Source organism: Pipistrellus kuhlii, unplaced genomic scaffold, assembly GCF_014108245.1.
Source record: "Pipistrellus kuhlii isolate mPipKuh1 unplaced genomic scaffold, mPipKuh1.p scaffold_m20_p_6, whole genome shotgun sequence".
Lineage (NCBI taxonomy): Eukaryota > Metazoa > Chordata > Mammalia > Chiroptera > Vespertilionidae > Pipistrellus > Pipistrellus kuhlii.
In genome coordinates, this window is record NW_023425562.1 from 26459840 (window position 1) to 26472361 (window position 12522).

At 35.8% G+C, this 12522-nt stretch overlaps 1 protein-coding gene across 3 annotated transcripts in view; it reads right to left on the minus strand.

Annotated features, from left to right (window-relative positions):
• The window catches only part of CEP192 (centrosomal protein 192), a 76739-nt gene that overhangs the window by 13744 nt on the left and 50473 nt on the right, over positions 1–12522 (minus strand). For all 3 annotated transcript variants that reach the window (XM_036419336.2, XM_045574722.1, XM_045574723.1), the window contains 8 exons: positions 12220–12480; positions 11200–11315; positions 9122–9231; positions 7436–7586; positions 3304–3473; positions 2553–2676; positions 912–1017; positions 270–477 (listed from right to left, as the gene is read on the minus strand). In XM_036419336.2, the coding sequence (XP_036275229.1) occupies positions 270–477; positions 912–1017; positions 2553–2676; positions 3304–3473; positions 7436–7586; positions 9122–9231; positions 11200–11315; positions 12220–12480 (1246 nt within the window). The remainder of the gene's footprint in view (positions 1–269; positions 478–911; positions 1018–2552; positions 2677–3303; positions 3474–7435; positions 7587–9121; positions 9232–11199; positions 11316–12219; positions 12481–12522) is intronic.

Consider the following 12522-nt stretch of genomic DNA (forward strand, 5'->3'; position numbering starts at 1 on the left):
CCCTTGACCGGAATCGAACCTGGGATCCTTGAGTCCGCAAGCCGACGCTCTCTCCAGTGAGCCAAACCGGTCAGGGCTTATATCAATAGTTACAATTTTTAAGCTCCCCCAAGTCTATCTCATCATTGAAATGGTTGCCAATAGCTACTTATTTTGTCTTGAAGAGGGTAAAATTTTGTACCTATCACTAACATATGGTTAACTAAGAGTATTACACGCACTCAGTAAGTCAGTAGACATTTGAATTAAATAATCTTGTGATACAATACCTGAAGTTTCACCGGGTTCTGTTGTAGGAAAAATAACAGTCTTATTTCTTATCTCAACTTTTGTGGACGGTGGTTTTGTCATTGGTTTTACAAGATGTCTAGTTAAAGGCTCAGTAACTGAAAAAGGGATTCCCAATGGGTTGGAGGCCAAACGAGTGAGAAGTTCTGCTTGAGTCAAGTTTTCTCGAATTTGAACTTTCACAATTTTCTGAAATGAGCCAAATAAAGGGATAAGACACAAATATAGCTGCAACTTTTAAAGAAAACTCTCTTATTTTTAAGTCATGGTAGAGAATAGTGCCATACAAAGTACTTGATGAATTTATAAATTAAAATTTATTCAGATCAAAATAAATATCTAGCTTTATGTCCTGTCTCGAAACTCCTCATTTTTTCAAAGCAAATTTTATAAATTAATAATGGCTTCTAGGCCCTACTCTCCTTTCCTGCCCCCACCCAGGAAAATCATTCAGATCACTAATGGAAAATGTCTGCACTAAACGCTCTATTTGAATAAATTTAGTTGGGCTGAAAGAGCAGACTCCTTCATTTGACTTCTGAAATGTAAGTCCTAATAAGAACTACAACACTTAAGATACAACACAAGAGAAATGTTGCTTCAAAAAGAACTTTAACAAGTACCTTCTGTCCATTGTCACAGTGAACATAGATCAAACCACTCCATGGGAACATTGACTGTTTTGTGGATGAGGAGCAATTAGGACTCACAAGAATCTGTAGCTTACTCCTTAAGAAAAGAATGTAGTAATGAAAACCAAGAATAGCCTATACTTTAATAGTAAGAACAAGAGTTATAAATACTATCCTATCAATAACCAACTATTTCCTTATTGCTCAGAAAGAGCAGATAACAGTGGTGAGCTCCCATACACATCTGATTTCGCATCAACTCCAACTCTGTGACTAACAAAAAGTTAAGTAGCATGAAACCCTGAACCGAAGGGCAAGCTCCCATGAACATAGACCATACCATAGAAATAGCATTTAAAAAGCAATTCAAAATTAAAGTATCTAGAGAAAATAACATATCTAGAGCAAAAAATCAAAACTACAAAGTTCTGAGCCACTTAAAAATAAAGAATGATTCTGTCACAGTACAAAGGAAATGTAATGCAGGTGGGGAGAAAACTGGAAGGGAGAAGACAAAAAGGAATGAAAACAGATTGTTTCTCCCCGCGCCCCCCAGCACTAAAATTTTCCGTGTTCATTGTTCTCTTCAAGAGCTATGGGATGTCAAACAGCAAATATGGACAATATAGCCAGACTTGTGACTTAAAAAAAAAAAATCCCCAGTTTCAAGAGCTATTTTGATATAGGTCAAAAATGGCAAAGGAAAATTATTCCCACTGCTGATAGCTAAACACATGAGACAATGGAAAAAGTTGTTTGTGAACAACCTGTCCTCATTTCTCTAAATTTTCAACCATTAATTAGTAAATGTTTAGTTGACTGCTTTGGTCCTAGGAATGTTTCTCTGAAGTGTCCCTAACCATATCTCACCTCAGGTCTCAGTCAAGATAGTGTATTCTCCACCATTTTTGCAAAGTACATAAACTTCATGTTGTTGTTCTGCAAAGTTGCTATTGCTAAATATGAAGCAACTATCAGATGTGAAGGTTCTGTGCTGACCCACACACAGTCTCTAAAAAGCTACGGAACTATAATGGGCTTTACCTTCTCTTATCAATAATTAAGCTACAAATAGAGGGTAGTTGCTCATCAACATTAGGCCCTCAAAGACTTCCTTCTATCTCAGAATAGTCTTTGCAGAAAACGGCAAGGTAAGTTTGTGGGTCAGACATATTAAGCCAGAAGAAGCTTTGTCTATCACATGCCCTTCAGACAAAACCAGCAGAATGAGTGAAATCCACGGTAATAAAAGGCAGAACATCTGGGCTTTAGAGACCATCACCCCTCGTCATAGCCCCAACTGTATCCCTTGCTTTGTAATTCTGCAGCCAGAGTAACATGCCAGAAAACATTCTCACGTCTTCCCTCCGGAACGCTTTCCCACCTCTCACGTCTTTCTGGACCTTTTAGGCTGTATACCATGTTTGGCTACAGGCATGGTCTTTATTGCACTAAGTAGCATGAGTCTTAAACCCACTCTAAGTCCCACAGAACCACACATGGCACACTGTACAGAGTCAGCATATGGAAAAATTCTACTAATAAGCTGAAACAGCCTATTATTTGATCCTTAAAAGATTACCATGCCAGTATCTGAATAACACACCCAGAGAAAAGAGAAGGCATACTTACTCTGGCTCAATAAATCCATGTTGTGGTGTGACCGTAAGGCAATGTGCTGGCCAGTATAGTTCAAATTTCAGTAACCTAACAGAATTATTTAAAATCTGGAAACATCCAGTTTTTGCCAGGTCACCTATTATATCAGATAAATAAATGTTACTTTCATTTAGCATTAGTGAATAAGACCCCGTTAATAACAGTAAGAATAAGTCCTAAATAAGTACACTAGTAAACCAGCTTATTGTGCTTTCTCAATTGCCCAGTTACAGGAATTTCAAATTCCTGGTAAAGCAAGGCCATCTATCTGTTTACTCTTGGAAACGACAAAGATACTGAATAAAGGGAGAGAGAAAAGGAAATCTGGAGATTGTTATTACAGATTATGTCTTATCTTGGGCACATATACAGGTACCAGATTTATTTCTAATCTGAACCAACTATATCAATGTTAAGGCTAAAAGAGACCAAGTGCCAAATGACTTCCTTGGGGCAGAAGATGTGCTGAAAGGAAGGGACCATGGATCCTAAGTGGCTCTGCCGTACGGGAAACTGGGAGCTTGGGCTGAGGGCCATGGCCTTTGTCAGGATGATGCTGTGGTAGAGTCTGAGCTGGGTCTCTAGTAGGTGAGAGAAGGACCTAGGAAAGCCAGTGGCTGCATGTGCATAAAGTCCACATACATGTCCTGGATGAGCCAAGGGCACCGTGTAGGTACAGGAGGGTTTCAGAGGGCATTCCCAGATGTTGTGCGGACATACTCACACGCAGAAGGGGCTACCAAAATCAAGTGTTCAGGGCGAACAGCCCACATTTCTTCAGAGGGTGATTCATCTTGAGATGGATGAACAACTTGTGAAAGTGGAGAACTTTGAGGACCTTTAACTGGTAAAACATCCAAAGAAACATTGCCACCATGTTTCCCAAGACTGTCACTACGGAAAAAATAAGAACCAAAAATGATAAAAAGCCAGATCGTGTTATGTTTTTATATTAATTCTGCATTTCAAAACATTTAGATAAAGCTGAAATTGCATTACATACTATGTATTTTTCAGTGAATTAGAATCCTTCATATTGTGTATTCTTAAAAGTAATGTAAAAAGAATACAGAATAGCTGAAACCGGTTTGGCTCAGTGGATAGAGCATCAGCCTGTGGACTGAAAGGTCCCAGGTTCGATTCCGATCAAGGGCATGTTCCTTGGTTGCGGGCACATCCCCAGTAAGGGGTGTGCAAGAGGCAGCTGATCGTTGATTCTCTCTCATCAATGTTTTTCTCTCTCTCTCTCTCCCTTCCTCTCTGTAAAAAATCAATAAAATATATATATATTTAAAAATACAGAATAGGTCAAATACTATTATACTAATTTTTACTAAGAATACTCAATGATTTAACTCTTTCTTGCTTTGACTTCTGCATGCCATCTAAGGTCCCTTAAAAGGATTTACTAGAAAATGAACCAATATTAAGAATTAAACACACACACACACACACACACACACACACACAATGAAACACTTAATATATCTGTAACTGTTTTCATGATGCTTACACCAAACACTTTAAAATAAGAAAGTCCTTTGGAAAAAATACCACAGTAAAAAATGCTAATAAAATTTAACAAGTTTTTAGTTAAGTGTTGAAGTGGTGTTTTCAAATAAGCCTTATATTACAAAAAAAGTAATTCAGAATAAATTCTGTAATCACAAAAACACATGGCTTAATTGAAGTTCAACTGTGCAGAATCCAAATTCTCCTGCTCTACAGTGGAACGTCTTTAAGCCAACACTCAGCACAGAGAAATCCACTTTACCTTTGCCCATTGCCCTCTCACCCCTCCTTTTCAAAGCAGGCCTCTACTGCCCTAGGGAGATAATGGAGGCACCTGCCCGATGTCAGAAATAATTTTAAGAATAAAAACATTTATTCTTGGCTTTTTAGCTTCCTAAGAACCAGTACCTTATAATAAGTAATTTTCAAGATAATTTTTCATACATGTAACTATCTTTAATTCGTTCTTTGACTCAATATCTTAGAAGAAAATTAACATTGCAAGTATAGGGGAAAGCAAGCAAGCTGGCTGAACTAGAGGCATTGGGTGATTAAGGTGAGTGCGTGTGTCAGCAGTGAACTTAGTAAATCTGGGACTTGCAGGGAACTCTTGGGCAAAGTGAGTTGGCAACACTGGGCCCAGGGAGACAGCCATATGATGAGAAGATTGGTTAAAAACAGAAGGATTGAGTGAAATGTAAATATACTGAGGGCCAGGATTCTCGGTGTTAGAGAAAAAAAAATATACAATTAGAGAAAGGAAAAAAGAAATACATTGTATTTTGTTAGATTAGAATTGGAGGTATAGTGTATACTCATAGTTTTAACTTATTAACAGACATGGGTACATGTGGATTTATATATAAAAGCTTTTGTCTTTTAGCTCTGTCTACTGAGGAGGCCAAGAAGTAGTGACATCTGAAAAGCAATAGCACACCAATTACCCATATCCTGGTTTCAATTCCATTCTCTACTAAAAGGAACCAAGACTTCTAAGCAAAGTCCCAGCTATTCTAGGGCTTGGACAGAGGAAGTATAAGATGAGCCTAGAATATCCTGTTGTGCCACTGAATAAGCAAGTGCTCAAAGAATGCTGTGGGCACATCAAAAAGATCAAGAAGCCAAATTAAGAGACCAAACAATGACAGTAAAGGATCAATACTGAACCCATGAGTCTGTCCTATATAAGTGAATAAATACATAAAAGAGGGAAAAATAAATCTCTTCCTCATAATGGAAAAACAACTAATAAATGTAGGAAAATGAAATGAGGAAATCACTATTTGGTAAATAAGATAGTAATATGTGATTCAGATAACAATCATTAGTAGGTGCTAAAAGTTTGATGAGGAACTAAGATAATTCATCATCTCCAGGTATTCCCCTACAAGATATTAACTACCTTTACAGTGGAGAAACCTGGCAGAAACCATTTTAACTAAATGATAAAAATATTTCTAATACTGGACCAAATCAGCACTGTTTTACCACTCAGAGAGGATGCACTGTGAAAACAAACTATCATTTCTGTGATGTTTGAAATCTGCAAATTGAGGAATATTTTATAAAATAACTGGCCTATACTCAAAAAAACATCAAGGTTGCTGGTAAGAAAAGGGTTAGTTAGCAGCTGGCCTGCAAATATTTTCTCCTTTTTACGTGGAATGCCCAAGAAAAAAAGAAAAATGTCTTGAAATCCTCTAAATGTCATCTTGCTAATGACATTTGCTAGCAAACACACTAATGTCCTTACCTACAGAATGTCTAACAGTATATTCCTAGTCTGTCTGGAATTGTTTATGGTAAAAAAAAAAACAAAAAAACACCCTGAAACATGAATTTATACAGCATAACTGTTAGCAAAAATATAACGTTATAATTACTTAAATATCAGAGGCTTAGTGAATGACATTCATGCAGTTGGGAGGGGGTGTCACTCAGCCCAGCCTGCGCCCTCTCACAGTCCAGGACCTCCCAAAGGGATATCCACCTACCAGCTTAGGTCTGCTCACTGGAGCGGGCCTAAGCCGGCAGGTGGACATCCCCCAAGGGGTCCTTAGTGCTGCCATGGAGGCAGGAGATGCTCCCACTACCACCGCTGCCCTCACCAGCAGTGAGCCCAGCTTCTGGCTGAGCACACTGTCCACCAAGGGGCAGCTCCTGCGTTGAGTGGCTGCCCCTTGTTGGTTAGTGCGCAACATAGTGACCAGTTGTTCCACAGTTCGGTCAATCTGAATATTGGCTTTTTATTATATAGGATAGCAAGCTTTCATGATTAAGATGGCTCCATTTTCTGTGTTAGTGATGTATCACATGTATACTTTGCATTAAGTTTGAGCCAGAATGGAGAATTAATGTTGTAAAAAAAGACTAGGAGGCAAGATTTGTAATCCAGATTCTTTCATGTTTCACCTAAAATAATTAGTAAAGCTTAATTCTGGCTAATATCTTTGATTCTGTGGATCTGATTTGATAATTCAACCTTCTGTGTTATCTCAATCATGGAAGATAAGGAAAGAGGAACTCTTCTGTATTAAAAGAAATTAGAAATAAGGTAACCAAATGCAAGGTGTGACCTTAAATTCTGAACTAAAGAGGAAGGGAAAAGGAAAAGTTTCTTGTTTATATGCTTGATTTAACTATACATGACATTACTGGGGAACCGGGGAAATTTGAATGGAATCTGTGGACTAGATGGTAGTCCTGATGCTTTCAATGTTACTGTCCTAATTTTGATGGGTTTACCATGGCTATATAAGAAAGTGTTTGTGTTTTTAAGAAACTTAGGGCAAAGCCGAAACCAGTTTGGCTCAGCAAATAGAGCATCAGCCTGTGGACTGAAAGGTACCAGATTTGATTCCGGTCAAGGGCATGTACCTTGGTTGCGGGCACATCTTCAGTGGGGGGTTGTGCAGGAGGCAGCTGATCGATGTTTTCTCTCTCATTGATGTTTCTAACTCTCTATCCCTCTATTTTTCTCTCTGTAAAAAATCAATAAAATATACTTTTTTAAAAAAAGAAAAGAAACTTAGGGCTACTTGGTCATCATCCCTGCAACTTACCCTTAAATGGTTCAGAAAAAAGTTTTGTATACATAAAGAACAATAAAGTAAATGTATTAAATGTTAACAACTGGGGAATCTTAGCAAAGGTAATATATGGGAATTCCTTGAATGATTTTTTAACTTTTCCATGAATTTGGAATTATTCAACTGAAACAAAAACAAAAAACAAAGATGAAATAAACATTTGAGACAAATAAATTAATAAAGTACAGGAAAAAGACCAGTTATACTATGAATCAAGTAATCTTGAAGTCTGTTGTGACAGATGTTTTGTTTTACCTTTTAAATTCTAAGTTAGCTTTGGAAGAAGATGGAAGAAATTCTCTGCTAGAAGTGGAATCTCTGAATTCCCCAATCACTGAAAGCACAATTTTACGCATGTTCCCATAAAAGAGTTGAACATCATTAGGCCGCTGGGGAAGATCATACACTGAAATAGAAATAATGTTTGAAATATATGAATCCACATAACCACACTACAAATACCAGGTAAATTTATGCATATATTTACTAGCCACAAAATATTACTCTGGCTGAAGCCAGTTTGGCTCAGTGGATAGAGCGTCAGCCTGGGGACTGAAAGGTCCCAGGTTCGATTCCGGTCAAGGACATGTACCTTGGTTTTACGCACATCCCCAGTGGGGAGTGTGCAGGAGGCAGCTGATCGCTGTTTCTCTCTCATCGATGTTTCTAACACTATCTCTTTCCCTTCCTCTCTGTAAAAAATCAAAATATATATTTTTTAAAATATCACTCTGTTAGGTTGGGAGTAGGTGACAATTTGATTTTTAATACTACTGATGAGCATGAAATTATAGGCAGCTCAGCATCAATGATTAGCAGCACAGGCTTTGGCCTTAGTTTGAACTAGAACCTTCCCAATCATTAGCTCTGTAACCTTTGGTAACTTAACCTCTCTAAGACTAAGCTTTAGTCTCCTCGTGTACAATACGGAATAACAAACTATCTCAGGGATTGTTGTGACCATTAAAATAAAAATTTTAAAAGATATACCTCTACACAAGCATAAGTATCCTTTTCCTTTATCATTTCATATTTCAGGAGCAATATATAGTTCATCATTTAAAAAACAAAAATGGGGAGGGAGAAGGAATCTACCGACTGAAATTCTACCACCAGAACATAACTACGGTTAATATTTTGGTGTGTATAGTCCTGCAATTTTACCTACATAGCTATATATATTATAAACACTAAATTATTTTTATGCCAAAATTAGATCTTACTATGCAAACTTTAAAAATAAATTTTCTCAATAAAGAGCTTTTCATGTAATTAATACAGAATCACATCACTGTTTTAATAGCTTCAAAATATTATATTGCATAATTAAACAATCCACTATTCTGGGCATCTAAGTTATTTCTAACTTCTTGCTATTGTAACAATATTGTGGTGAAAATCTGTCCATTTTTACAATTTGTATATATGAATACATATCTTTTGTATCAGTAATAAACACCATTAAATCCTTCAAGTGTTTATATCAGACAGATATAAACATCTAAGTTACAGTCACTTCACCACTTATTTTGGATACTGCCATGACCACATTATCCAAAATTGTACAGTAGGCACAAAAGCACAGAAATCTCAAAATGAGCACAAGTTTGTAATCATTAAATCTTAAATAGTAATTAATTTGAGTTTAATAATAATCACTCTCCTCCTCCTTCTTCAAAGTCTACCCACAGAATAGGTGCAATAATACATTAATGACATCTAAAACATACACTACATGGATGAGATGTTAGATATTATTAGTCTCATTTTACAGAGAACACTGAATCTCAGTGATGTAATATTTCCAAGTAATATAGAAGAACTGTGCCTCAAACTCAGCCTAACACCATAATCATACTAATACACTTCCTCCTTATTACATCAATGGATCTAGATAATGCTACAAATAACACAAAAGATTTAAGACGATGGAATTCTTACCTTCAGTTACTAGTAGCTCATCTTGAAATGTTTCAGCAAAATCAATACTCTGAAGCACACTATGCTCTGGAAGTATCTGTTCTAGAATCCCCGGCTTATGCAACAGAGCTCTGGCAGGAGAGATTTTTATTCAGAAGTGGTTTTGCATATGAAGTGACCTTTTTTATCAGTGTGTTTGGCAAATCCAACTAACTGCATGATACATTAGTACACAGACCTCATAAGAAGTTATAGCAGTACAACCATGAGTTCCCGTTAAATACTAACATCAGAACAAGAACTCCCTAAGATAAAAGTACAAAGAAGCATAAGATTATTTTCAGGTCTTACATTTTCATTATTTGTGATGACTTGGTGACAGAAATTTGTCTTGGGAAAAAAAAAAAAGAATATGCCAAGAGATAAAACAAATAAGACATTTAAATTAGCCAAACTGGTCTACAGGGGTGGACAATGGGAAGACTGGCATTTTGGCGTTGGATCCAGAAATCAAGCATTTACCTAAAGTTTTCTCTGTAGTCCTGATCTAAACATCCTTCTCTTTTAACCTCTTTATGATGATTTTATTTTTAATAAAAATAATTATCTTCCTATGCTGATAGGTAAGCACACACACACAATAAATAAATAAATAAATAAATAAATAAATAAATAAATAAATAAATTAGCCGAACTGGTTTGGCTCAGTGGATAGAGCGTTGGCCTGTGGACTGAAAGGTCCCAGGTTCAATTCCAGTCAAGGGCATGTACCTTGGTTGCGGGCACATCCCCAGTAGGGGGTGTGCAAGAGGCAGCTGATCGATCTCTCTCTCTCATCAATGTTTCTAACTCTCTCTCTCTCTCTTCCTCTCTGTAAAAAATCAATAAATATATATATTTAAATTAAAAAAAAATTAGCATGTAACTGTTTTCCTGGCCTCTTCTAGAGAATCTTTAATGTGTGAGAACTGAAATGAAGTTTCTCTGTAATACCCAGATGTTCACAAACAAAACTCGTTATTCTAAATCTGTGGTAAATTGGAGTTCTAAAACAATATCTTTAAAAAAATAAATAAATAAAACAATACCTTGACTTCTATATTCCAGTGGAAAGGAAAAAAAGCTGGGAATCTAATTTCTCCAAATGTAAGTTTCTATCTCTAAAATACTTAATTAAAAAACACCAGGTTCAAAGTTGAGTTCTTCAAATTGGGTCTAACATCATGTAGCAACTTATCACTATGCTCTCTCTTTTTAAACATTCCAATAATCTTTAACAGATTAAAAATAAAACAAAATTTTCTCAATTATGCCCCAGAATAAAACACAGTCCAGAATACAAGAGTTGGAAGAAGAAAAGACAATATATCATATATGCATATACCCCTTCCCTACTGGGTGTTAATGATTTCCTACTAACAGATGAACTTCACATTTTTTTAATATTTAATCTTCTTGCCTAGGAAACAAAATTTTATAAGAACTCTGAATTCAGCCCTGTTTGGCTCAGTGGATAGAGCGTTGGCCTGTGGACTGAATGGTCCCAGGTTCGATTCCAGTCAAGGGCATGTACCTTGGTTGCGGGCACATCCCCAGTAGTGGGTGTGCAGGAGGCAGCTGATCTATGTTTCTAGCTCTCCATCCCTCTCCTTTCCTCTCAGCAAAAATCAATAAAATAAATATATATATTTTAAAAAGAACTCTTTATTCAGCATACAAGAATGTTACCTATGTTAAATCATACCTAAACTTAAGTACCTAAATTTGACATTTCAGCATATGTAAATTATATGTAAAGTAGATATACCAAATTTTCTAGTAATACATACCTCAAGTGGTTAGCCATGTTAAACATCACTCACATTTCTAAAATTCCCTTCAAATAATTCACAACATTGTCAGAAATATTCTAAATAAGTCAGATGTTTTTAAACAATATTGCAAATACATATGAGTTTCCCACAGGCATTTCTTCTTATCAGCTACACAAATTTTACCAAGTGAAACATGTTCTATAAATTCCAAATCCGAAACCATTATTTAAGTCCTCACTATTTCTACTCAATAATCCCCATTACCATCTAAGATAAGTAACCTACCTTCGATACTGCTGTCGTGAAATTTCATCTCCACCAAAGAAGTATATAGTTGACAATTCTGTTGTGGTTTTGTAATTGCTATCTCTCTCTGATGGATGATATATTATAGTAACATCCTAAAGCCAAGAAAAAATTGAACTGAATGTTAAATATTTTTAATAAGTTATTTTATTCTTAATAAACTCTCATGTGAGCCTAATAGTCAATTCAGACAGGAATGTATATGTACATCATTTCCAAGAAGATAAGTACAGTAAACACTAAATTCTGCAAACCTCAATTTAACATACTTCTGATTTAATAGACATTTCCAGTCCATATGTCTGTCATATGTGCAATTTAACACCCTGTTAATTTTAGAAAGTTTTTAACCAAGATTTGCTTTAATTAACAGGTTATTTTTTTTGTTATTAATTTAGTTATTTTTAACAAATAGGCCATATGTTGGAAAAAATACTAATTTCGCCAATATAACTATTACATATCTACAATCTAAGAGGCACCGTTTGTAAACCATGTTTGAATGATCGGCATGTGATCACACCACAAGGCGAGGCAATCGGCTCTGTTGTCAGCGGTATGATTTTCTACACAATTTTAACCCAGGTGTGAAAAGCCACACCCAGGCATGTACATTTGTTTACTTGCAGTGACTGGTGCACGCATTTACTAAATCTATTCAGTATAAATTTAAAATTACAGTATGTATTACATATAGAAAACTTTTCTGTGAAATTAACCTTTTCATACATACTTAATTTTAATTACACAAAGTGTCTATGTAAGTAAAAGCAGGTACACTATTTTTAACATATGCATTCAGAAAACCTACTTTATTATATAGGGACTTTTGGCTTTAACAGACACCCCCTTGCCCAAATTAGTCTATTATATTGAGGCTTTACTGTACTTCATTCATATATATATATTTTTTTTCAACATTTTTTAGTTTTTAGCCATAAAACACACAATTATTAATTTAACCTAAAAGAGAGTTTGTGTTTTTAGTGCAAGACTTACTTGTTGTGTTTTTTCCTTAAGAACAAATTTATCTGGGAAAATCTTTAATACTTTATGGTCCAGGAAAACTTTTTTCTGAGAATCCTTAAAACCGATAGCTTTTACAAAAGCTGCCCGAGAGCCAGTGTTACGAATAGAAAAATCAATTCTCCTCTCTTTGCCAGGAATTAAGTCATTCACTGTTACCATGTAACTGTCAGATAATTTTTTAACGTCTTCCAAAATAAGATTACTTGTTCCTCCATATCCAGACAAAGGTATCTGTAAGTGCAAAAAAATAGTTATACATGTATATGTGTGTGT